This window comes from Corticium candelabrum, chromosome 13 (assembly GCF_963422355.1).
Source record: "Corticium candelabrum chromosome 13, ooCorCand1.1, whole genome shotgun sequence".
Taxonomy (NCBI): Eukaryota; Metazoa; Porifera; class Homoscleromorpha; order Homosclerophorida; family Plakinidae; genus Corticium; species Corticium candelabrum.
The window spans coordinates 1,462,726-1,489,445 of record NC_085097.1 but is presented as its reverse complement, the minus strand read 5'-3'; the positions used below and the strand labels follow the sequence as shown (position 1 = coordinate 1,489,445).

The window sequence follows — 26,720 nt, the reverse complement described above, 5'->3', positions numbered from 1 at the left end:
ACCTCCCTGTGGTGGCCCCCAGGCAACAGTGTTTTCACTTTATGAACACTGGCTAAAGCTGACTGGAGTCTTGGAGTCCTTTGATCTTGAGTACAGGGTGTCGAATGATGGCATCATTCAGTTCATGCCAAGGCTTTCCCCTGCGGAGGTTTTGCAACCCTCTCAGGGCGAGATATCGAATGATGCACATAGAGCAAGTCGGGTGGGTGAAAATTGTGCATGGCATCTTGGAATGTGAGAACGCTAGTTGATGTTGATGGACCTACTGAGATTGCTAGACGTTTCAGTAGTGATGTGAGTGTCATTGATGAAAGAAAGATAGACCAAGTTATAAGTGAACTGGACAGATACCAAGTGAATGTGGCAGCATTGCAGGAAACCAAATGGTTTGGAGTTGATGCGTATAGAATTGGAGGTAGTGTTGTGTTGACAGCTGGCAGGGATGTTCCTGACGCAGAGCAAAAAAGGCAAAGAGGCGAGGGGGTTGCCATAGTCTTAACTGAAGAAGCTATACATGCATGGAAGACAGGTGGTAGTCAGTGGAAAGCTTGGAGCTCAAGGTTGGTTACTGCTGCTCTGGAGACTGGCTGTGGACGACTGTATGTTCTATCTTGCTATGCTCCTACATTCATTGCAAGTAGGGAAGAGAAAGACAAATTTTATAACAATCTTCAAGCTGCTCTCTCATCTGTGCCATCAAATGAGTGTTATGTGATGTTGGGCAATTTTAATGCTCACGTGGGTTTAAGAAGTGTTGATGATGACTGGTGGTACAAGAGAGGCCCTCATGGATATGGTGAGATTAATGAAGCTGGAAAAGAGTTGCTGTCTTTTCTATCTATAAATGAGACTACCTTTTGCAACACCTACTTTAAGAAAAGAGAAATTCACAAGTAGACCTAGCAGCACCCAAAGTCATTGAAATGGCATTGCATTGATTAAGTGATTATGAGGAAGGGTCATAGGAGGAAGTGCCTGGATGTTTCTGTGATGCATGGTGCGGATTGTAACACTGATCATAAAAATGTTGAGAGCTAAAGTGGTAGTTGGGAAGAAAAAGTCATTCAGTGGGAATGCTGCAGCAGCGGCTGTGAGAAGATGGATGTGTCAAAATTGAAGGGCAAATGTGTTGATGAGAGGGGCAGAGAGATATGTGTGGGTAGTTTATGAAGAGTGTTAACCAGAGGTTACAGGAAGAGTGGGATGAGACAAAATGTGAGCAAGAGAAGTGGGATACCCTGAAGACGGCGTGTGTGACGGGACTAAGACTGAGCTTGGATATGAGGATAAGAGACAACCAGATTGAGAGTGAGAAAAATTTAAAGCTACTCTTCTTAGAGAGAAATAGGCTATATGCGTTGTGGCTTAGCACTGGAAATGAGATCTACAAGAAGAACACAGAATTGCAAGGACAGCAGGCGAGCAGTGACAACAGCTAAGGATGCCTGGTTCCAACGTAAAGCTTTGGAAGCAGAGAAAGGGAGACACAGTGGGAAGCTTGTATGGAAATGTATTCGTGACATTCAAAGAGGAAGAAATGGTGTTGCCAATGAGATCGGCTGTGGTAAAAGATGAGAATGGTCATGTATGTACCACTACTGAGTCCCAGCATAGACAGAGAAGACATTTTAACAACATCCTCAACGTACAGAGTGGATTTGATATGGAAGAGTTAGAAACAGTAACACAAAGACAACTGAAGCCAGAAATGGCTGAATTACCAACAGAGGATGAGCTGTTAAATGCTATTAAAAAGGTGAAGAACGGTAGAGCTGGTGGTGAATCTAGTATACTTCCAGAGATGGTTAAGGCTGCTTGCATTGGATATACATTTTCTAAAACATTACTGGAGTTGGTGCATGATGTGTGGGAGAAGAGGAGTGTTCCAGATGATTGGCGTGATGCTATGTTAATTCCTATTCCTAAGAAAGGTGATCTCAGCCATTGTGACAACTGGAGGAGAATTTCACAGTTGACTGTAATCAGGAAAATTGTGGCCAGGATCCTACAAGAAAGACTACAAAAGTTACAGCTGAGAACGAGTTACCTGAGTCACAGTGTGGCTTTAGGAAAGGAAGAAGCTGTGCAGACATGATTTTAGTTTACGTCAGCTGGCGGAGTAGTCTTTAGAGCATGAATCTAAGGCCTTCTTCACTTTTATTGATTTGAAGATTGCTTATGCATTAGAGAAGATTGGCATGCCTGAAGAAACAATTCAGCTGATCGCATCTTTTTTATCAAGACATGAAAGCAAAAATTCGTTTGGATGGAACAACGTTAGAGGAGATTGAGGTTCAAAATGGTTTGAGACAAGGTTGTTGTATGGCTCCAGTGTTGTTCAACCTGTACACATGTTTAGCTGTAGAGAGGTGGTTGGTTAGGGTAGAGGATACTGAAGAAGTGGGCATTACAATCAAGTACAAACAGGACAAGAAATTGTGCAGGAAGTATACTAAGAATGCTCGTGAGAAGAAGATAACAGAATGTCAATTTGCTGATGATGCAGCTCTTCTTTCATCATCAAGATCAGGTGCAGAGAAAGCAGCAATGAAATACCAACAAACAAACAGAGAATGTGGGTTGACTGTTAGCATTCCCAAGACAAGACACAAGATAACAGGAAGACTGGTTGAAGAAAACTATCGAACACCTGTTGCACTTGAAGGAGGAGACATTGAGATGGTAATGAGTTTTCTTATCTTGGGTCTGTCATTACCAGTTCTGGACAAGTGACTGTGGAGGTAGACAAAAGGGTAGCTCAAGCGTCAAGGGCTAAAAGGCTTCAAGAAAGGCTGTCTTATTGATAAACACCTAAAGATATCAACAAAAAGAATAATTTACAATGTGTGTGTTATGTCTATGCTGTTTCATGGAGCAGACTGTTGGGTCCTTCTCAGAAAGCAAGAGAAGAAGCTGAACACCTTCAACCATCGATGCATTAGAAGTATCTTGGGCATTTCCAACAAGCAACAATGGTCTGAGCACATAACAATGGCAGAAGTGAGGAGATGGTGAGATGAGGAGACTGCATATGAGAAAGTGAAGACGAAAAGGTTGGAATGGTTGGGACACCTAGCTAATATGCAGACCATAGGATACCAAAATCAGCATATTTGGTTGGTTGCCTCATCCCCCCCCAGATGTGTTCCAAAGAAGAGATGGAGAGATACGATGAGAAGAGACTTTAAAGACATTGAAGTATCGGAGGAGGAATAATGTTGAGGTTATGAGGTCGAGAGCGAGCTGGAGTACATTGTGTCATGATGGTTTGGAACATTGGAGAGAGAGAATGGGGACATGTGCTTCGGTGGTAGTCAGGGATGTGATGTGTGAGGTGTGCTCCAGAACCTTTAGAAGACAGAGTGATAAGGCGAGACACAAGTGTATGGAAGAAAGAAGGAAACCAATAAGGAAACAACAGGGTACAATCCAATGTTCAAATTGTCTCAGATGGTTCAGAAGTAAAAGAGGATTGACAGTTCACAGATGTGTAGAATTCTAGCAAGCACAATGTTCATTCATCAGAATTGTTGCCTGTTGGAGGCAAGCGTGACCGTTTGACGGTAGCTTTTGAACAGGACAAGACAGAACAGGTCAGGTGTGTGTGTGTGTGTGTGTGTGTGTGTGTGTGTGTGTGTGTGTGTGTGTGTGTGTCTGTGTGTGTGTGTGTGTGTGTGTGTGTGTGTGTGTCTGTGTGTCTGTGTGCAGTGCTCGAAATAACGGTGGAACATCGGACAATGTCCGACCATTTTTGCCACTTGACTGATCAACTCTGATTGTGATCAGACATGTTGTCCAAACAAGCGCTATCAAATAGGAATGATTTAATTAAATTGGTTGCCCTTTCGTTATTCAAGTGTCTTTTGTAAGAAAGGAATGAGTAATTTAGTAGCACACAATGCTTTTTCCCTTGCCTGTATAGGCATTGTCCGTTACCAGTTCCGCCTTTGTCTGCCAATTAAGTAGCCACTTGTTTTGATCAGATTACTTGTGTAATCATATAAAAAAAGGTTAGCTTACTGTGGTCAGCTAAAGGCTATTTAAGCAACGTCAACTTCAACCAGTCAAGACAACTGTATGCTGTCATCACTAATGGAGGAATTTGAAGTTTAGATGGATCAACTAAAAGGGTAGATACTCTATAAATTTAAACATTGTTGCAGTGATTTTCTGTGTTTTGATCCAGACATAATTGTATCTTATAAAAAATATAGTGTAAATCCATTATCACAAGCATCTTCCACTTAGGACTTGTATTAGACTAAACCCATGAAGTCTCACTTTGACAAGGGCGGATTGAGAGGTTGAGTCTAGGCTTTCATGTGCAAAACAGCTTGTTAGTCTAGGATATGTCTAGAATTGCAAAAGTGCAAGACCAATGCCACAAAAATCCTGTGGTTAACGTAAACTTTGTAATGAATTTTGTTTACACAAAGCGGTAAAAACTTACACGTAATGAACATTTTGAAGAAAACATCTCGTACGATTTGTTTTTTTTGCGTTATCATAATGCTCAGCTATCAAGTTTGCTCTCACATAGCACTAAACTTCTCAACTTCACAAAAGACCAAAAACGATTAACGACCGAGGGCGGAGTCAAGAGTTAATGCACGTGCATCAATCGGTGAAGTGCTTCTTTAAATATAATAAAAATTTGGCAAAGATTGCCAAATCGGCAGCTTACCTTATTATTTATAATGTTATTCTTAGATGTTACATTGAATAATGCTCAAACGATTAGCGCACACTCTAAAGGTGAATCTGTATTTATGTAAAAGTATTTAATCACCAAAATATATTTAAAACAGTAATTAATTTAAAACAAATATTTCAATGCAGTACTCTACTAAAAAATTTGTCCAATTTGCCCAATCAAAAATCTATTGGATGTCCAAACAATTTTCTGTTTGGACAGTCATGTCCGAGCAGGTGCAAAAATTATTTTGAGCACTGGTGTGTGTGTGTGTGTGTGTGTGTGTGTGTGTGTGTGTGTGTGTGTGTGTGTGTGTGTGTGTGTGTGTGTGTCACTGTGTGGAGAAAGAGAGAGAGAGAGAGAGAGACAGAGAGAGAGACTGCACTTGATCATATTAGTTTACATAGTACGAGAGATTGCACTTTCAACAACAGTTCAAGTATTGGTATTCACTTGGATAAGACTTTACTTGAAGTTCATAGCTCCTGTGCAACAACAAAGCAACTGATTTCATCTTTAAAGGATTTGCCGAATCATCCAAGAAAGCTCCAGTCTCATTTAAACTCCAACTAAAAGACAAGAATTTTCATCAATTCTTGCAAGACTGTCAATCTAAGGAAGACATGGCCAGACTGATCAGCTGTGAAGGACCTACTGCTGGCTGCTGGCTAGATGCAATACCTAGTTCACAGGTTTACACATTAAGCAATGCAGAATTCTGCATGGCTTCTTTATTGCAACTTGGTGCGTCTTTGCCAGCTCTTAGAGTTATAGACAGCTGTATTGCACAGTGCGGAGAGCCAGTTGATAACTGTGGATACCATCTTCTTACATGCAAGTGAGGAGGAGATGCTATTCATCGACATGACGAGTCTCAGACAGTGTATATCAAATGTTATCCTCAGTTGGTTTGCGATGCAGGAAAGAACTAACCGAACATCTTGAAGGAAAAGAACGTCCAGACATTGCTGTGTACGACTTTGACAATGGCAAGAAGCTATTGCTGGACATAACCATCGCTCATCCTTGGGCTCAGAATTATATTAGTCAAAGTTGTAAAACAGCAGGGTTTACAGCAGCAGAACGAGACCATATCAAGAACAACAAATATTTGCAAATGTCTACTGATCTAGGCTATCTATCTCGCGCATTCTCATTGGAAGTATTTGGTCATTTGGGAGAGTCAGCAAGAGAGACACTGAAGCAAGTGTCAAGATTAGCAGCACCGTTAGCAGGATACTCACCAGAAGAGTTTCTAAACAAGTGGCGACACCGTCTGTCAGTTTGTTTACAAAAAGGTAATGCAAGGATCCTGTCCAACAAGGTCAATACCATCATCAGAAGACAGCGGTCATCAGGCCAAACACTTGTAATACAGTTACTGTTCGACATTCTGGCGTAGACTTTACGTAGGTTTTTCTGTTTGTTTTCTTGTAATTAGAACCTAGACTTATCGTAGTTTGCTTATCTTTAGTTATTTCACTTTAGCCTATATGTATGCTACCGTTTCTGTATTTGATGAGAAGTATTCTTGAGAGAGAGAGAGAGAGAGAGAGAGAGAGAGAGAGAGAGAGATGCGCACATATACCAAAAGATTATCTCAACTGTAACACAAGATAATCCATTTGTTTTACCTTCAACTTTCTCTTGTCTGCCTGAAAGCTGGCTTCCATTCTATTTTTCTCTTCAGTCATAGTAGAAAGAGCAGCAGTCAGCGTTGCCAAAGCATCACTACTACCTTCCTTTGAACGCTCGCTCTCACATTCTGTCTCACTCTCATCATCTTCCTCAAACTGCTCCGTTTCATGTTCTTCCTCAGATGCATCGAGTTTGCTCGTTTGCGACGAAGGCCTAGTAGACAACGCATGTAGACTGGCCTCTAGAGCCTCCTTCTCCTTCAAAAGACCCTTGTACGCCTTCACGACATCTAGACACCAATGAAAACGTCTACAATCATTTTCATACACTAGCAAATAATGAGGCTTACCTCTAAATCTGGTTTCAAAACGAGATAATTGTTCTTGCTGGTTTTCAATAGTCGCAAGAAGCTCTGCTACCGTTGGTCGCCGGTCCATGTGACTCAACGCTAGGTTAACTGGCGAATTGGACGACCTCCTTCAACCATGATAATTTGTGAAAAGATGTGTGAATGACAAACCCGGATAAGATGCACTTTAGTGCCCGGATATTTTTCCAAGACTTCCCGCTCTGAACTGGCTCGCTTGCCTTCCTACAGTACAGTGTACCAATTGCAAGATACATACATACCGGAAAATAGTTTTGTATGAAATTTAACTGTGGGACTTCATGATCATTACGTAGGGAATAATTCTAGTATGATAGTCTATATTTCTACCTCCGAATGCAACAAACGTCTGATTCTGCACCTGAATCTTGGACAGTTTCTATATTAGATTATGTGAGGCGTGGCGAAGCAACATGAACCAATCACGACAAAGCGCTCGCGCGGGTTGATCGATTTCAGTCACCAGTTACCGCGCTAACCGCAGTTTGTTGACAGAATCACAAGTACACTGTACGGTAACGAGACAATGCCGCAGACAAGAACCAACAAAAAAGCAGAAACAAAGGCAGAAAACCAAGAACACACGGAGACGGAGACAAAGGTGGAAAAGAGTGACGAAACGCCTAGCAAGGAACAAGAGACACCAGAGGCGACGTCTGGAGAAACTAAAACCGACAGCGAGGAACAGCCGGAAAGTCAAGCCAAACGGCAGAAAACGGGAGAGCAAGACAACGAAGACAACACAAACGATGGGGAAAGCACTCGCGAGGATGTAGTCGAAAAAGACGAAGGGAACCCCGAAAAGGAAAAACCAGCTAGCGAGCCACTTGAAGGGAAGAAAGTTGAAGAGATTGACAGTGAAGGTCAGAAAGTCGACAACGCGATTGCCGCCGAGGATTGAAAAGCATATACGGGAACTGTGCTCGCTTGAAAGCGCGCGAAACTGCACGTGACTTGAATCTCATTCTAGGCAATCGTTGCTTTTATCTGATGTTGTATGTAGCATTAATCGTGGTTTTATGATAGTGAACTTGGACGGTTCCAATATAGTGAGTTTCTCTATCAATATATATTAGCACATGTTTGAAACAAGACATACAGCAGCTCATGTCTTTCAAGGTTTACTTGAATATTGTTAAGTTAATTAATTATGGATGAAAATTACTTTCATGTTTTGTTTGCGCAAAAGTATGCGGTTGGTTGTTATCCAATTGGAAATGTATTAGCTTGATTACGGAGTTATGCATTAGGCAGAAGCCATGACTAACAGGACCACAGCAAAGATCCTGTCATTCGCCCTTACAAACGTAGTAGCAAGAACAGCAACAAGGAATCAATTTGAGATGCCAATTGGCTCTTTCTGGAATTTGAGTAACAACTCCACATGTTCAATTTCAAATCAACAATATGTATTGCTTGTAGGCGTGTCTTGGTAGGTATCCCTACCAGATTGCTTGAATTTTAGGTGATAACTCAACACGTTCGAGTCAACCAGTAGGAAATAACTCGTAGGCGTGTCGTAATCAACATTCCAGTAGGTGTCGCAACCAGATTTGCTAACTTGATTAGGTGTGTTCCATCCTGCTACCTGGCAGTCTGCGACAAGTTCTAGGCGATCTCATCTATTCAGCGGCTATGGTAAGTAGATAGCTCTACGTGCAGATAAATAGACGAACTGAATTGCTGCCAGCGCACTCGTTGTTTTCGTAATTGTTCGCAGTGCAATCTACTAGAGACGGGGTAGTTCGCAGTGCAATCTACATAAACTGCAGTTACATTATGCCCAGAGCACTTGGTGGTAGTTGCGGAGCGTTAGAGTGTTTGTACGTCTACCCGTTCTCTCCGCTCTCCACACCTCTGAATCTTGTCAGTTCGTAGTTCTTTCTGTACTACACTGTGCACCCTTGTTAGTTTTGAGGTTGCTCTGTGTTATGACTGTGTGACAACTTACGCCTTGCTGCTTGTTTTGTGCCAGTAATGCTGGGTGGGTGTGCCGAAAGTTGTATACTTGGACGTTGATGTGTCATAGGATGGGCTGCCCGACGAACGGAAACAGAAGAAGAAACGTGATTCCGCACAGCTGCGAGTTGCGACAAACGAGGAGTCCACTCAGGAGGACAAGACAAGCAACAAAACCGTAACGAACGGCATTGCGATCAACAGAAAAACCGCCAAAATAAACAGTGCTAGACAACACCAATCCACGCCCACCGACAATATGAGTAAGCATACCAGTCAGCCTGCACTTGACGGAGAAGTGAGGGCAAAATCATCTCCAAGCTCTGGTGGGTCATCCCCAAGCCCGAGATCGCGCAGACCGTCTGATACGGATGACTCACTGCCCTTGGAAGGGAAGACAAAGACGAAAAAAGTTGTGAAAGTGATCAGGAAAGTAGATGGTGCGACGATCAAGAAAGAGATGGCAGCACTTAAGGATGCAAACGATGAGTTGAAAAGACAGAACGTCGTAGTATCTGAGCGAGTAAAGGAATTGGAAGAACAAGCAAAAGTTAAAGATGAACAGGTACAAATATACATTAACATCAATCATGCATAAGCATGTGTGCATGGGAGTCTTTAGACAAAAGCGGGGTATCTGCCTTATACCTACAATTGAGTATCTAGGGTCTAGCCATTGCAGTGTGGTTTCCAGTTTGTTCCAACTGCCTTACTATATTTTGGCTCGATCAATACCACAAATGAAAGGTGCATGATGATGCATTAGCTGATCCGTTGAGGTCTGTTACGTCTTAATTCTATCTACAGTAGACTCTTGGCTATTTTGACAACCTCGGTTACAGTTCTTGCAATGATACTGGTACTTTCTGTTGTAAAAATTCTGTAAGATGACTGCATGATGCTTGAATTACTTATTGTCTTTGTCTCCTGAGGCAGTACACTGTCTTTTTAGTATATAAATATACTGCAGTCACTAAGTAATTGCTATTTGGTCAGCTGATGATGATTTTTGTTTTCAATTATCTGCTTGTTCTGCTTCTAAGTGCATGACTTGCATTGTGTGTCTCGATTATGCATGGATTTCCAATCAACTGCTATTAAATAGGTATTGACATGTGCAATTTTTAATATATCTGATCATGAATCTCTTATTTTCACAGGCTTAAGCCCTGTCTACACTAGAACAGAATCTGATCATGCTAGTGAGCATCCACACTGCACTTTGAAAACGATATCTCCCCTCTTTCGGTATCATGTGACTGATGACCAATGTGTATGAGTGAGCTCAGTTTGTTGCTTGCGGAAAGCATTGATTCAGCGACATAAGGTGACTGAGCACGAAGATAAGTGAAGAGGCTTAAATGTTCCGAATAGACCCGTGTAGCATACATTGAGGTAACGCCCACTATTTCCAATTGGATTCAACCGATTGCGATCAGAATCACCTCTCGATGTGGATTGGATTTATCGCGATGATATCGCAATTGGATCGTAATCCAATTGCAAGTGTGGACAGGCCTTCAGACACTGAAATATAATTGAAAGAATTTTTGTGAATGCCAACCGGCTTAATCTTAATTGGTCGTATGTAGGTAAAAGTTTTATTGATATCAGAACTAAGTTTGTCAACTGTCAAGACATACAAATAGATAATCATCAATGAAGCAGTTTTACCTCATCGAATAGTTTAGTTACAAAAACAGAGAGTATAGATTTATTGTGTTATTGCGAAGTTACCCTGGTAAATTTGTAAAAATATATCAATTATTGTAGATATATTTTGCCCAAAGTTTGTATTTATAATATTCAGTATTGTTCAGGTACTGTTTGCTTACAAAATAAAAGTTGTGCTCCAAGTTGGAGGTAGCTGCCCCCTCTTCCCCTCCAGGTCCGCTGCCACTGGCACAGACAAAGGGCAGACAGGCAATCACAACCTACCAACGTGCATGAGGAAGCTTTTCACTTGACCAGTCTATTTCACGTTTGCAAATCATAGGTTTCTATGTTGGAACATACCTGTCTGCAATGGTCAACACGAAAGCAATCTTTTCTGACTCACTAAATTTTATGGACACTTGACATTGGAATAACTGGAGGCAGCATTTATGTCCTTATGTTTGAACACTGCTATTTGAAAATGAGAGACAATTTTAGCGTGTTACAGAATATGTCATGAAAACGACAACTGCTTTGTACGATTTTAGATAGATTTACCAAGTAGCACTCTTTAGAAGCAAATTGCATCTGAATTCGTACAACAATTTGATCATTTGTCAAAGCCTACATTGGAGAACATGAAGGAAAGACTAGAAACAAAGAACACCAAGAAAACTGTAGAAAGTTAGAAACATCTAGAGAATGAGTAATTGCAGATCATGCGACAATTAACTTCAGTAGAATGGGATAATACCACACTCCTAGAACCTGTCACTGGACCACTTGAGTTGAAACTAAAAGAAGCATTCCAGATCCGACACAGCCTGACCGTCTATATGTAATTAGAATTAAAGACAACTATTATGAATTTGACTTCCATTGTGCATTGCAATACTCCGTATATTAATTTTCCAAGTTTGCCTTGAGAAAGACTAGAGTAACTAGTCGAAGTGTTGGCTCAGAATAGACTGTCAGGTTGGAATTCATAATCAGAGATACCTTTCATTACAACTTGTCATATAGTCAGCTATGGAAGCAAAGATAATTATCATGTATTGTATAAGAATATCAAACACACAACATATCTGCTTTCCTAGACAGTATACACCACACTCTAACCCGTCAAATTGCTCTAATCTTTGTCTTACATTAATGCTCCTTTTCAAGGTGCCACTGCTAACGGCTAAGCCATAAAAAATTAATTTGTCATAGACTTGACAGATTGTAATATGTTAATTAACCGAATGACATACATATGTTACATATACTGCCATCAGTTATATAAAGGCGTAATGTATACGTATTGAATCACCATTGCTAGTATTTACTTTCCCTTACATTGGTTAATTTGTATAATGCATTTGAGGTATTGATTATAGATTGAGCGATTGAAAATTCAGCTCATTGCTCTCCAGTTTTTGAAATCGACTGCACAATCATCACCACGAGGCAAACGAAGAGCTACCACTTCACTGTGTGATGGAGCAGCAGCACAAGTGTAAGAATTATCAATGTAATTAAAATCCTAGGGTAAGGGCAATCTTTTTAGTATTAGTTAATTTTAATATTAGTTTTAACGTCGCTTGCATATTGGCACCAATTCTTACTCAGGTGAGAAAGACCAATGAATCATGCATTGATGACTGTCGTGCTTTCTGTGGTGCTCATTTAGAACATCCATATAAGGGTTGCCACTAATAAAATATAATGTTGTGAGATGGTCTAATAGTCTGACATGCGTCACTCAACTTCCTGTACTTTCTGATGGAATCAGTTAATTCTTGTGAAGCAATAGAACCGGCACTTCTTTGGATTTGTCCCAATTAACTGTGTCTGGTTGCTCTGGTTGTAGACAACGAGAGCCGTCAATATATCAAAAATAGCACATCTATGATTTTGTTACAGTAATTGTACATATTTTCTACGATGCACCACTTCTAACCACTTCCGGCACTCGTGAATCCTCCAATATAATATGCACCTTGCATGTAAAGATCCCACAGCTAAAATTTATTGTTTATGCAGCGTATGCAAAGCCAAACACCTTGAAGATCATTGTTCTTAGGGTATTGCTAGAATCTTGTTGTTCTAGGCAAACACTATTTCAGCTCGTTATCATCATTCTCAGTCTTGAGCTGTAGCTTCTTCGATATTTTGAAGCTCTTGTCTAAACTGAAATACCACACTGTACAAATAGTCGAAGCACTTGGTTAATTTCTGGCATAACAAATCACTTCTTTGTTGACTGACATGCACAAACCTCCAATTTAGTTTTCAAAGGAACACTATACGGAGACAAAAATAGTTTAGTATAGACGACTGTTGCAATATTGCAAACACCTGTTCCAACACATTACACTTTGAAAGAGTACGCTGTCTGAATCTATTTTGCAATGAATCACTGCTACAGTAGTCAATACCACATGTTAATTAAACACAGGTGCCTGGCCAAAGACGACTATATAGCCAATAAGGTTGCATGACTACTTGCAATGAGAAGGATGTGTTATACTGCATGCATTTTCTGTGAGCAACGCTGTACTAGCAACCACGGCGTCTGTGTTTAAACTTTTTGGAATACAATCTATTGATTTTGCTTTGTAAAGCTCTGTAAACAAAGTGCACGCTTTACTAAAGATTGGCAAATCTCTGTGTGTGTGTGTGTGTGTGTGTGTGTGTGTGTGTGTGTGTGTGTGTGTGTGTGTGTGTGTGTGTGTGTGTGTAGAGGTGTACAACATCGTTATAGCAAAGCCAAGTCCATCATTATTGATGCAATCTTTTCAAAAAACTTTTGCATTAGAACCTTGCAATTGGTTTCAACTTCTAGCCATCTGCCATGGTATTACTTTTTATTTTAGTGATTTATTTCAGCTAAGCTTGCAGAATTATAAGCTTTGGTCTTTCTATTTGTAATTTATAATTATTTTTAAATGTGGTAACTTTGACAGACTCTTTCGCTAATTGCCTTGGTTTGGTTTAGTAATTATGAACAAGGACACAACTGTATCTAGTTGTATTTACTTTAATTAATTAAATGTATGGATTTAAGATCAATGTTGCATGTGCACTATGTTGCTAGCTAAAGCGTTTCCTGTAAGCAATTAATGAAACTTCTGCATAGGACTGGGATCAAGATGAATAAGCCAGCTACTAAGGTAGTGACTTTAATCTTACTGTTCACCTTCATGCGGTATAGCTGACTTTCTCTAGGGAAAACGAGTGTCTGCTTTATGGGAGGAGAAGTTCAGGGTATTTCAGAAACTTCCAGAAGTAGATCACAAGGTAAGAAAATGGAACTTACATACTAATCGTTTTGACAACGAGATTCTTCAACATGTATATCCCCATTTACTGATTCTAGATTGTTAACTGAAAGTGTTCGAGTGATCATGACAGTTCCTTATATCTTCTAGTTGCTGATTGTTGGAGATTAGATGGACTACAAAGAACTATTTTGATTTCAGTAGAATAACTGAATATTGCTAGCAGATAGATAACTTGTACAAAACTCTGCCAATTGCTTTGCCTACCCTGCAAACCAGTTTTATACTAACCATTGCAGTGGTTTATATACTAGTACGAGTAGTCTACCTATAGCTGTAATACCTGATCAATTTAATTAACGCACAAGAGCGTCTAACAGAAATTGAAGTACAGTACTAACAAAGGAGTGAAGCACCAATGAGATATTTTGTGCCACCCATGATCTTTTGTGTGACTAAGATGTACGGAAACATTTTATACTAGAATTTCTGAGAGCATCCGTTTTCTGGAGCAGTACAAATTTATCATAAGTGGGACAAATTTAATGTAGGTTTGCAATCTCACTGACTGACCACTAACATTGCAAGTATATTCAAGCACATGCCATCATCTAAGTGCAACCATGCTTGCAACTATGCCTTGCACGAGAGAGTGTGACCAATATATACGTACTCATGTTTGCGTGAAAGCTCTCATTCTCTTACAATTTTATCATTGAGAACAGCAAAGCAAGTTTATAAACTGTATGTGATCAGTTCCAATTTCCTCATCAGCTATCAGTCAAAAGAATAGTCCGCCTAGGTAATTCATCAACTCTGCATGTTCACTGCAATCAAGACTTTGGTAGATCACAAGACATGCACATGCATAATTTCGAAGAACAGCTTATGGAAGCTGGCTAGATCGAGTGCATACCACAGCAAGAGTTATAATGTGATTTAAGAATTAATTAAGATGCAAATACATATAAAATTAATTTTGCAAAAATCAAAATTAAATGTATATTTAGTTTCATGACAATTAATGAATACTATGCAATAAGTGCTGCATGGTTCAAACTCTATGTGCATGCACCAGGCTACCTAGTAAAAAATTTAATCAGTTTATTAAAAGTTACCTTTTAAATCACATTCTATAGCTACTTAGGTTAAGACGGGCTTAATTGGCCAATAACACACCCACATTATTGCCAACCACTTACTAGACTCCTAAGTAGTTTCCATCAGGCGCAAGTAAATGATACCGCCAGGTGTATGCTATTAGAGCCTGAAGCTGGATACATGACCTGGTTTGTTTAGAGAAATTCCAGACCTCTTTTCAAGCAGGAAGCATGCAGTGTCTAGGAGAATTTCCCTATCATCCCAACGAAATTTACTGATTGTCTATCTATGGCCTAGATTACAGTTGGTTAGTCAGTTTCCGCTAGTACGGGGGCTCGTATATATGTATGCATGATCCTCTACAACTACTTTACAAATACACATACTGCTAAAGCCTAAACCATATGCATTGTGTTCAAATGATGGACTGTAAACTGGTTATCCGGGAATGACGAAAGCGCGGCAAGACTGGTCACGAGTCTAGTTTAACTTAATTAAGTTAATTAATTAGGAAGCAGGCCGAAATACGTACTCCCGGATAAATGCATGCATCTTTGAGACCACAGTCCCTGGTATCGTCTATAGGACGGCTTGCGTGGTCAGATCCGAGTCTACGTATACGTCTTAAATTCTGATTCCGTCTAGATACCTGAGCAGCACACTAGGTCCTACATAGTACTGATCGGTAAGGACAAGCATGGAGATATGTCTGACCAATAATTATAGAGGTATATAGCAATTTCGTCCGTCGCATCTAAAGCAATGCAGCATGTGATCTTGGATAGTTTAGACATCATTCCGTTCAACACTTTGGCTTCAAACAAAATCATAGTTGCTCCAACTGTTCATTTGTGTTGAAAGAGACAGCAAATTACTATCTACAGAATGGAACAAGGTAGTATATTCTTGTGCCTTAGACCTTTCTAGGGCTTATGACAAAGCAAAGCATTACAGGCTAGGCTGTTCTGTAAATTCCTTCAAAAAGGAGTCTCTGTGGGTGTTGTGAGACTCCTAGCTACATGCCATTCATCTCAAACCATGAAGGTTAAATGGAAGAACCGTACATCTAACGCTTTTGAGGTCACCAACGGCGTGCGACAAGGTAGTGTTCTTTCACTTTGTTTGTTTACAGCATTGAAAATGCAAAAATTGGAATAATGAAAGGGGGCACAGACACTCCGCCTATAAAATGCCTCCAATAAAAAGAATCAAATACCGTTTCTTCGGGCTACGTATGATAAAAATTAATCTAATCACAAAATTTCAAGCTAATACTATCTATATTTAAATATATATGTTCACACTAGAAACTTCACGAAGCATAGCAGAAATTAATCTAAATGTCTCAAATAAAGTTTTGTTAGTAGAGTAAAGTAAGTAGATAAGAGCGGTCTAAGGCACGAATCTATGCATGAGATCAAGCAAATATAGCAGTGATGACTAGTCAATAGAATTGCACAACACTCGTCGTAATTGCAGATCATCACAACATGGAGATATGTCAGTTAAATAATTAATCACAGGAACGCAAGGTATACTTTGTAAAATAAAACAGGCTTAGAAATGTAACGGGTAATGTCTTCCTGCCAGTCCCTCTTTCTTCGAAAATTTCAAATTGAAACGTCATATACAGCAACGGTTGAAAATTACGGGGAAATGTTAGCAACATATCGTATACTAACACTTGTAATAAGAGTTTATATACTAGCAACATGCAAAACGCACAATCTACACATGGTCGAATACGCATGAGCGGAAGTGGGCATGCCAGATGTGCATGTGTGCCCATGCGCGTCTGAGAAAGAGATTCCAATCAAAAGAATAAAGCAAATTCAAAAACCTGACTACCACTCTTTACCCGTCCAAATTAATAACACTCACAAAACAGTAGTCACAATGTAAAACACCCCTCTAATTCATACGCTGCTAGTAAAAGTAAATCACTTCATAGGTATACAATGAAAATTAGCGTCAATAACAGAAATGCAAAATCATTTAGTAATTTCCATCTCTTTCAGCGATTGATTTGAAGGTTTCCTTCAACAATTCGCGTTGAGATTCCTCCGCCCAGTCAATGAAAGTGAAGATTTGCAAATCCTCAGGAATAGACTCTTTTTTGTCATTAACTAAAATGACTCGCAACTTCTCGGCTGTTTCATCCTTACTAACAGCATTATGCAATGCATGAGAAACAGCAAATTTAAATGGAAAGTCTCCAGATTTCTCCGTTTCTGGTGAGCAAACAATAAGAAAACAAGAACTCGAATTAATGGCACTTATAATGAAATCAGAGAACAATCGTCCCAAGTCAGTATTTTCCTGTGGTGTGTAAATGTCACATACTGCCAAATCATAACATTCAAATAATGGTGTCAAGTTGTCAGCAACCCAAGCAGTATCTTCCTGACGACGGATCACACATACATGATACTTGCCTTCAGCCAAGAATTCATCTTTAGATACTAATTGCCCCATTACCAAAGGTTTCTGTTCAACTAGAAAACGGGTCATACCAGTTTGTGAGTACTCATACCCATTTGTAGCAGGACTCCCTGCATGCTCAGCTGAGCCCAAAAACATCTGTCGCAAATCACTATTTGCAGTGTTGTAATCTCTCTCTTTCTCTTGATATTCTTGGCCATTAGGATCCACTGACCCTTGATCCTGTAGCTCACTGTCACCTCTCCTTCTTTCGCTGTCATTAATAATAGTAGATCTTGTCTTATGCCTTCGTATGACACAGTAAACAACAATGAAAACTAGTATTATTAAAATCAAACCCCCACCACCAGCGATGTACAAATACGGAAAGCGTGACTTTGAGTGACTCAGAGATAAAAGATATGGTGATCCACTGATATTTCCATGAGAAACAAACGGTTCAAATGAATATGTTACAATTACTGCTTCCAAACTATCCACTGCTACAGAAAATGTACATCGATTAGTATTGTTGACAGAAAACTCCGACAAATATTTTATTTCACTGTTGTCACTTGATTTCAGTTGAACTTGAAAATGGTCAAAAGAACATACAGAATCTGACGTTACTGAAGCATTTCTTCCGTGAAGAAATACAGTGCAATTGACTCTATTCAATTTGTCAACATGACAGGACAAATATGTTTCACTTACATTAAGTGCATAATCGATATTCGCCGGACATAATCGTGACGTTTCAACCACAATGTCAAAGTAGTTTCCTTGCAATAAAGAACAATCCAACATAGCTCGAAAATCACTAGTTCTTGATTTCACTATTTCAAATAGATCATGGTCATTGCATCCTCTACTTGGGGGTTCTAGAATAATTCTTATGGGAATCTGACCTATTGTCCCAGGATCAGATGCATCAGTGCCATTTTGTGGACAACAGCTTAAATTGCCAAATAAAATTGAAGCACCAACACTTGGATCTGACTTGTCATTCAAATTGAGAATTGGATTTTTAGCCTGACGTATTGACCAACAATAGTATCTCTCCTTTAACTCAGCTTGTGTTAATTGAAAACTTTGACAGGCATCTACCATTTCAACAACTTGCAGCTCAGCATTGCTTCCACATTTACCTCCTATTTCACTATGTTGTGAGACGGTCTGGCAGAGGTTTAGAGCAACACTAAAATAAGGCGGGCCAGAAGATTGATGATACAAAACATCACTAAACCAAAACAGCTTGTTGACACAAATTATTCCTGACTCATGCATGCTAATCTCACAATTTTGGAAGTATGACTGCTAAATCTTCTCCTGGTATAATGCAGTTAGACTCTACAAAAGAGCAGAAACCAATAATAGAAAATTCAACCAATGTACATAAGATGGAATTACATACAGTTGATATCCTACAACAAATACCTTTTGTTTAATATTAATTAATTGTTCATCAGTACAACACAGTCACATATTTTATATTATAAAATGTAACAATAATAGTATGATTAATTAAAGTGTCTCTTTCTGTTCCAGTGTGGTATCTATTATTTTGAAACAGCAGTACCTTTAGAAAAAATTTAAGACAGCACACGTTTACCGTTTAATGCATAAGTCCTGTACTACATAGTCAACCACATGACAACAACCCCCTCTCCCCTCTCCCCTCCCCTCCCCTCGAAAGAATGTCGCCCTTAAATAAATGCCACAGGCTCCTGCTACTAACTTAAATGAATGTTGTTGCCCTTGAATAAACGCTGCAAGACAGGCAATTGATATTCATTATGCATATTGCACGCACGTTTGACACGTGCCTGAATTGCCTGAACTGCTTGGCAAGTATAGCAACCCAAGAAGTATAGCATCCCAAGAAGCACTCACACGAGGCTGCCTAAAAATCAAAGTAGTACAGTACATGCACCACTTCAAGAAAAGGCAAGCAGGACGAGATTAGAGAATAAGTTACGTAAGTAGACAAACGCCAAGCGGCAAAAAAAGACATTAAACCTCAAAGACGATGTGGTACACACAAAAAGACAAAGGGAGGAGGAAGAAAGATAAGGCTTAGGCCATGAAGACATGCGTATGGTGCCTGTGAACGCCGCAGGGTCCAGCCATGCAAATGACTAAATGCCACTGTGTTCTTTCAAGGAAATATATAGTATACACCTCACTCATTTCCGCATGTAGCAGATGTTAGTGATGCCAAATCCTGCGGTCTGTTCACCACCATCACCACCACAGGGCCGTAGGCTGGGGGTTTGGACTAATTGCCCGCTTAACTGTGAAAATCCGCTTTCAATCCAAAGTCACTTGTTCCATCTTGTGACTCCTTCACATCTACTGTGATGCAGAAGTGGATTTAGACAAATTGTATTAAGTTTTTTTGCCTATATAAAAGTTGCTGTGATATGATATCCGAAAACTTTCTGTAAACATAAAATTTTAAAAATCACGTGACGGGCTTGTGTCATCATTGATCCATTTTAATGTATTATGCACCGTCCACTTTTAACACTACCACCACCCAAGTACCACCACCACCACCCCACCCTGTCAAAGACCAGGAACTCATTAATACTCCTGACTCGAGAAAGGCAACTGTGAGTGAGTTCCTTGCCAAGGGAATTATGCCTGAGCCCGTCCTGAACTTATGACCTCAATGTCGAGAATGTATCCATTCTCCACATGTGACTCTCTAACAATTTCAGCTACAGCCACAAACCACACACAAGCGTGTACACACACACAAGTGCATGCTAAATACAATTCTTATTTCTAAAGTACCGCTTAATTACCACAAAATACGAGTCATACTTTGTTGCTGTGTAGTGTCTTGACTTTTCTGGCAAATTTGACCTGGACGGTCTTTCTCGGTATCATTCGGACATGCAAATTGAGGGGAAAAATAAGCTGGAAGGCACTGCTTGCGATCTGGACACCATGAACAAGCTGAAACCGTCTCACAAAATTTGACCTGTCGCCGTGAACGACTACAAGAGTCTTGAATGCATGACAAACAATCTTCATGTCTCATACATTTACTGACAAAAGCTGCAAACAAACTAATATTACACAATACAGTTGAAATCAGTAAGGAATGTATGCTGATGCTCACATTAATTGACAAAGTAACAGTCAGGTCTACATATATAAGAGATAAGCTGCACACACCTATGCTATGCATTTGCAATAAGTTTCACTGTGGCTAATTAATATAATACCATTAGTTATCGCAAAGGGGCCCCTACTCAATGAGTGCTCTCGTACTGTGCAATAATATCAGTATTTGGTCCAATGCCTGCATACCTTGTTATTGCTCGCTTATAATGTTATTGCACACATACTTTAGTTAGTGCCCACTCCCACCGTTATTGCATGCTCACACTGAGACTGATTTTGATATTAAAACATCAACACCTCAACAAACAAACAGGGCATCTTATGCAAGCCACAACAACTTCGCAGACAAGCTAAAAAGTCAAACGTAAAAGGAGAAGTATCGCCCCGGTCACAGCCTAGTGCAGCAGACAAAAGTAAGCTATCTCTGACTAAATAGTTGAAACTGTCATCAAGCTGGGAATGCTGACTACATGACAGTTACTAAACCACTCATTGGGTAAGGGCCATGTGCTAGCTGGTAACTAAAGTCTGTTCGATTATTGGAGAGGACGTGGGGGAAAACCCGTATCTCCTGAAGTGGACGTCCTAGCCGGTTGATTCCAACATCATTGGAAAGCTCACAAGGAGGAGGTTCCAGATCAGTTAATAAAACTGTGATTGGTTCTTTATTATGACACAATTAGTAACTTCCTGTATGACACGTGCTTGACCCTGCCCTCCCCTTGCATTTACACCAGATGTCTGATAACTTCAAAGCCACCGCTATAATGCCCACTACTTGAACGCTGACGGGGACGTACTCTAAACTATGGATTGATAAGTAAAACAGTTGTAGCTAGCAAGCTTATGTAGCCGAAGCATTCGTTGAATCTTCGAACCTAAGTTCATAGCTAAACTGAAACCGTTTATTTCACTAGCCGGAAGTAACAATGCCTATCTCTGCTCTTCGATTCCTTATCTATTAACTGCAGTTCCCACGTCCTCTCCAATAATCGAACAGACTTTAAGTCAGTTATCACCCTCATTCCAGAGCAATATCATATTTCTTGCCCTGTCACCATTTAATGCACTCACCTGCTGCTCCTGCCCTAAGGAGTACTGAGCAATAATTATCATATTGCTTTGGAATGTGGTGATAACCTATACTTAGTTCTGATTTACAGTTACTAGTTATGGTATGGACTCTTCGAGGATATCATTGTTATTCCCCAGAGGGGAGTGCCAGCTAAAAGCAAGATAATTACCAAGGCAGTAAAAAATATGCTCATTTTCATAAATCTACAATATTGCTATAGCATCGCGGTACCCCAAGTATCGATATAAGTTACGAACAGACACAAACACAAACCTTTCTTAATTAACTGAAGCCTATTATGTACCCTAGCACTGACATATAATTTCTATTAATGTTAATTGCAGAAACTGTGCTTGACAAATGTGTTTGCTAACCAAACTGCTGCTACCATAGTGTGTACAACAAACAGATCTCTTGCTCATTAAGAATTTTGTTTAAATGACTGCAAGTCTATGAACCAAAACAATATACAGGAATTAATTCATGTAACATTGCCGTTTCTGTCATGGCTTCTTACTTAAAGTAGACAATTTAGAATACACTAGCTTTCTCTATTACCACTACAATCAGCAAATGGCATAATGCCGAGGCACAACCAAGCAGGCAGTTTGCATGCATAAACATGCAGAAGACTCAGCTGAATAATGTTCAGATCAAGAGTTTAAACAATAAATTACACCCACATCAACTAATCTAAAGCAAATGATTTAAGTAAAGGCAAACAGCTGCTGAAAATATGATCTTACTGATGAGAATTTTAATGTATGAAGAGTTAGCACATTTTCCTGGCTTGCTAAAAAGTTGAAGAAATACATACCAATGTCCTCCTGTGTATTGTATTAATTCAATTCCAACCTATAATTACACCATTTAGGCCAGATCAACTAAATCTTTATGCTGGGATATTTGAACATGAAACTTAGACCGCAACCGATCAAAATAAAAATAAAAAGTAATGAGCATGTGACATTTTGACAAGTGCAGTTTCATTGCACTGCTTACAAAAATGTGAGATAACAAAATGGACTATTTTGGTCAAGCTCAAAACTTTTAATTGGTCTGGCGTTAATCCATTAACACGTGTAGTCAAAGAGATGGAATAGATAGCCATCTGAACCAATGCAGTCACAACTGCTAAAACTGATTACTAAATTAGCTACGAATACTCTCATCCAACAAAATTCAAAAAACCCACAGTAAACAGTTTTGGCTAGAGCAAATTACTACGTACACCCACCAATTGTTATAATTTGTTTTACTAGCTATATATAGAGTAGACGGATAGGTGCAAAAACATACCCGGACATTATTATTATTATTACGTCATCCAACTTCAACCCGTCATGCGATTTTGGACTACAGTACGTACTGTGATTGTAATTATACTTCTTCCGAAGCTCTATAGCTTATGCAAACTTGCTATAGCAAAGTAACGTCGACATTACACATTACATTACACTAGCCTTCTGCATCCTTCCGAGGGAGGAAGAAAAGAAACATCAGGATATGAACACGTAGCATACCAACACGATTGCGAAACGATTAGCGGATTGGCTACAGTACTCTAGTACTCTTTCCAGAGACACACACTGATCAAACCACGCGAGTCTGCGCACGTGATTTTCCTCGAGCACCCGATAAAGAAGCTATTCTAGGAAATCATGGTGTGTCTCACCTCGTATACTAACAATTGAATCTCATAATGAAACTAACCATAGTAAACATAAATATTTTGCGCTAAACATTCATTGTTTACTTGGTATCCAAAATAAAATTAGTAAACATTTGATAAATTTGTTTATTTACAATTAATATTGAAAGTACGATGTTACTGTAGTATCTTGGAACGTAAGACGTGAGACAGTGTAGTTGCCACGTACTATGTTTCTACTGTGCAGGCCAGTGGCGGATCTAGGGTAGAGTTGTGGGGGTTGCCACTCCCCCCTTTTGTTGGCCTTGGAGATAAAGCACAAGGTCTTGAAGCCGCATTGTGCTCATTTCAGTATTTAATTAAAAATAACTAGGCGGATTCTTGACGAAGTGAGACATCTGGCAGCGAAACTCCAGACTCGTGACCAGGATATCTTTGTTGCGTAGGGAATGGTTCACTCAGTACATAACTCAAAGAATGAAGGCAACAAGGAAGGATATACACAACCTCTTTCACCTCTGGTATCAAGACATTCTGAGACTCGCAGACAGGATTGGATCCGTTGAATCTGTTCCAAGAAAAATGAACTTACAGCGAAACCGGTACTGTACCGGAGCAATACACCTACTAGTAGTCGGAGTCCGATTGAGCACTACAAACGATTAGTTGCGATTCCCCTCCTAGACTTCCTGCTTCTTCAGATGCGCGAACGATCTAATGGTGAGCAAGATAATGTCCGAGCATTGTTGTGTCTAGTGCTTATCCTTCTAGTTCGTTCCGACGTTGACCCAATGGAAAGCCGATCTTCCATTCCCGAAGTCTCTAGGAGATGAAGTGAGAAGGCGGCAGTCAGTATGGCAAAGCAAATACCAGGAAATGCAAAAAGCAAGGAAAAGAGCAAGAGTGCAAGAAGGCCATACCCAACAATTAATTAACCTTCTCCTAGCCTTGAGAGCCTGTGACTCTCGGTTGTACCCGAATGTTCATCGTCTGCTATTGATAGCATGTACACTGCCTATCACAAGTGCAAAAGCATAGAGATCATTTTTTCTACTGAGGAGACTAAAAACTTAAGCAAGGTCTACCATGGCAGAGGAGTGTCTTGTACACCTATCAGTTATCGCCATGCATTAGTACAAAGACCGGGTACCAGCCGACAAAGTTTGTACAAAATCATCCACGGAGATTGTTCATACAGTCTTTGTTTGAAAGAGACATAGTTGCACCGTAGTTTACTTAACATTTATCTAGCAGTAGTCTATGCATGATGCAGTTAGATTCTGTTAGACAGTTTTGATGATCTAGGGAGTTTATAACATGACACATTGGTAGAGATATGTTGCCATAGTTGTTGCCATTTACTTTAGCTAAGTTGTAAGAAGCCTGGGCCATTTGCACCTCTAACGATACAAATGCGTTGACTGAAGTAGGCGTGGTCTATCAAGATTTGCAACCCCCTCTTTTCAAAAATCCTGGATCCGCGCCTGCAGGCGCAACACATTCCACTAGCTAGACTAGATCTCCCCCCCTAACAAAAAATTAATTTGACCCTAGCCCAAACAATTTAGCAATACTAGTCAGAACAACATCCTTGGATTACAGTGGCAGACACAGGATTTCTTAGAAGGAAGGGCGCACACCTGGTTTTGGAAGTCTATAGTCACAAAGACAACTTTCTATTTTACGTAACGGGATTACTCGGCCAAAAGAGGGCGAGAAAGCAGCATGCGGTGGGGTAATCGTTAGCATAGCTATCTAAATTAAACTAATTAGTCATAATTTAGAGGGACGTCATTGTGTACCTATAGAAGGATCAGATCATTCAGACGCACAGCTCCCATAGATAGTACTTCTCAGGACAGTCTTCACAAACTTCAGTGAGGAGTTCGCTCTTTCGACAGTAGCTGTTGTTACAGGACAGACCATATGTATTTTCAACACCGCTTGTATGTTAGGATACATGGAAGAGGAGTTAAAATTAATTAAATAATTTCAAGAACCAACGGTACCGTTGAAGGAAGATATGCACCTTGAGCCTTAGCCTCTGTCCATTTCCGTTGCCAGCGATCGATCGACTCGGCTCTCCAATATCCAGGCGGCTAGTATGCGTTGGAAGCAGCTGCAAACCTTTGACAAACCGTTGGGCGATTAACCCTTTAGACATTGATCGGTAATTCTCCGGTACTTCCCGCCTACATGTCGCGCCCGTCCAATTATCTAATATGATCTAAGTATCTAGCGCGCAAGGCCGTAGTCGCTTACCTATTATTGCAATTGCAGCAATATTATAGAAGTAAAAATTGTAATTCATATATATATACTTGATAAGCCTATTAACTGCGCTTTCGAATGATATAATTTTTGTGACTATTGGTAAAGAAAATCGAGAATGCAACTCCGCATTCAAGTGGTACGTCTATTGTAAGGCGGAAATAGACTGCGGCACCAATAGTCTTCCACTGTTCTAGCTGATACATTGCTGACATTGTCTAGGCACACAGAACGATTTTTCGCCATGTCTAGTGCACATGTCCCGAAACAGCTAGGCAAACTCTACTTCAGCGTTCGCCCGCGCATCATTCAGCTTGCCTTTGACAGTCTTAATCTCATCATAGGCTGCAATAATATCTTTGCTTTGTCCTTGGAGATGTCTGCTAAGGTCAACTAAGTAGTGTGACGTAAATCAAAAGGTGGAAAGCAACAAGGAATTGTCCGGAGGTAATAGCCTGCAACAGCCCTCTAGATAACAAAGCACTACAAATGGAAGTAATATATTTGTCAGATCGCAATTTACGAGAACAAATGATGCTATTTGTGATCTCCTACTAGGCATGCATGCACTGGCATGCTCTCAAATATATATAAGAGCGTGCACAGACACAGGCTTGTTTGTACAAGTCTCATGCATCTGTTAATTGAAAACGAATACAATTATTAGTTATTTTGGCGTATTACAGAAATTGCTGACCTGAAGCATCTGTGCAACTCTTAGCGTCATAGGGTCTGGCAACGTTCTTTAAGTATTTTATGTTGTCCAGGCAGTCAACAAGCGGCTCAAACAAGGTGTGAAAATCTTCAACAAATATATGTCTTATTAACCCATCTCGTCTCACATAGAGTAGCAAGCTTCTTTAACGAAAATGGTTTCCACTGCTGCGTCTTCAAATCGCTTTCAGCGCTCATTTTCAGCACCAATAGACTCTTGAAACTGCTGCTGTCACTTAGGGTAAGAACTGGAAAAAAGACAGCCTTGTTTTACAGTTGCTATCATGAAGTGCATTTCATTGCAAGATTAGGCTGATGGCTAGCGCAGTGGAAATAGTTAGCCAATGGATACTTCTCCTTGAATAGAGCCTGGCATCCTCGCATCTTTCCGGCAATATTTCCTGCTCCATCATATCTCTGAGCTCGGCAGCGCTTTAGGTCAACGCCGAAGTGGGAGAAAGACTTGACAATCGTGTCACAGAGTGTTGCACCAGTCATGTCTTCAGCTTCCGCGAACAGTAGTCTTTTATGTAGCGAACAGCTACTGCGATTTGCTCTTTAGTTCTGACATCAGTAACTTCGTCTGCCATCACACCAAGATAGTCGGTCAGTGGATGGTCCGGCCATTTAATTTTCTATATTTCAATTTTAATGTTTTCGTTTATCAATTTTCAATTTTCAATTATTTTTGAAATTTTTAATTTTAATATTTTTTATTTGCATTCTTATTTAAAAAATTGTGTTTATTAAATTTT

The 26,720-nt window shown here is 39.9% G+C and overlaps 4 protein-coding genes across 5 annotated transcripts in view; 2 read left to right on the top strand and 2 right to left on the bottom strand.

Annotated features, from left to right (window-relative positions):
* Positions 1-6,866, bottom strand: part of LOC134188995 (GRIP and coiled-coil domain-containing protein 1-like) — a 44,955-nt gene extending 38,089 nt beyond the window's left edge. Inside the window, exons 1-3 of one of the 2 annotated variants that reach the window (XM_062657218.1) lie at positions 6,852-6,866; positions 6,681-6,788; positions 6,328-6,620 (exon numbers count right to left, since the gene is read on the bottom strand). In XM_062657218.1, the coding sequence (XP_062513202.1) occupies positions 6,328-6,620; positions 6,681-6,768 (381 nt within the window). In that variant the 5' untranslated portion in view covers positions 6,769-6,788; positions 6,852-6,866. The other variant, XM_062657217.1, reaches the window with a different exon arrangement.
* Positions 6,867-7,163: 297 nt separating this feature from the next.
* LOC134188905 (brain acid soluble protein 1-like) lies at positions 7,164-7,787 on the top strand. Its single transcript, XM_062657112.1, has one exon. It carries the CDS (start codon positions 7,246-7,248, stop codon positions 7,618-7,620), a length of 375 nt encoding a protein of 124 aa, XP_062513096.1. The 5' UTR covers positions 7,164-7,245; the 3' UTR covers positions 7,621-7,787.
* A 492-nt stretch (positions 7,788-8,279) lies between these two features.
* Positions 8,280-13,998, top strand: LOC134188978 (uncharacterized). The gene is made up of 6 exons (XM_062657195.1): positions 8,280-8,357; positions 8,749-9,243; positions 11,714-11,832; positions 13,456-13,489; positions 13,545-13,616; positions 13,696-13,998. The coding sequence occupies exons 1-6, from the start codon at positions 8,355-8,357 to the stop codon at positions 13,705-13,707; spliced, it is 735 nt and encodes a 244-aa protein (XP_062513179.1). The 5' UTR covers positions 8,280-8,354; the 3' UTR covers positions 13,708-13,998.
* A 2,468-nt stretch (positions 13,999-16,466) lies between these two features.
* LOC134188785 (uncharacterized) lies at positions 16,467-22,934 on the bottom strand. The gene is made up of 4 exons (XM_062656984.1): positions 22,793-22,934; positions 19,949-20,185; positions 18,418-18,469; positions 16,467-18,359 (listed from the first exon to the last, which is right to left on the bottom strand). Exons 1-4 carry the CDS (start codon positions 22,848-22,850, stop codon positions 16,694-16,696), a joined length of 2,013 nt encoding a protein of 670 aa, XP_062512968.1. The 5' UTR covers positions 22,851-22,934; the 3' UTR covers positions 16,467-16,693.
* Between the last annotated feature and the right edge of the window lie 3,786 nt (positions 22,935-26,720).

What these genes read in the sequence shown, in the direction of transcription:
- LOC134188905 (XM_062657112.1), top strand. Translation starts at nt 7,246, where the DNA reads ATGCCGCAGACAAGAACCAACAAAAAAGCAGAAACAAAGGCAGAAAAC.
- LOC134188978 (XM_062657195.1), top strand. An exon ending in CAAAAGTTAAAGATGAACAG is followed by an intron (nt 9,244 to 11,713) that starts GTACAAATATAC and finishes TATTGATTATAG; the next exon opens with ATTGAGCGATTGAAAATTCA. An exon ending in TGAATAAGCCAGCTACTAAG is followed by an intron (nt 13,490 to 13,544) that starts GTAGTGACTTTA and finishes GACTTTCTCTAG; the next exon opens with GGAAAACGAGTGTCTGCTTT.
- LOC134188785 (XM_062656984.1), bottom strand. Translation starts at nt 22,850, where the DNA reads ATGCTACGTGTTCATATCCTGATGTTTCTTTTCTTCCTCCCTCGGAAG. An exon ending in CCCTCGGAAGGATGCAGAAG is followed by an intron (nt 20,186 to 22,792) that starts GCTAGTGTAATG and finishes GTTTGTTTGCAG; the next exon opens with CTTTTGTCAGTAAATGTATG. An exon ending in GCAGTCATACTTCCAAAATT is followed by an intron (nt 18,360 to 18,417) that starts GTGAGATTAGCA and finishes GTTTTGGTTTAG; the next exon opens with TGATGTTTTGTATCATCAAT.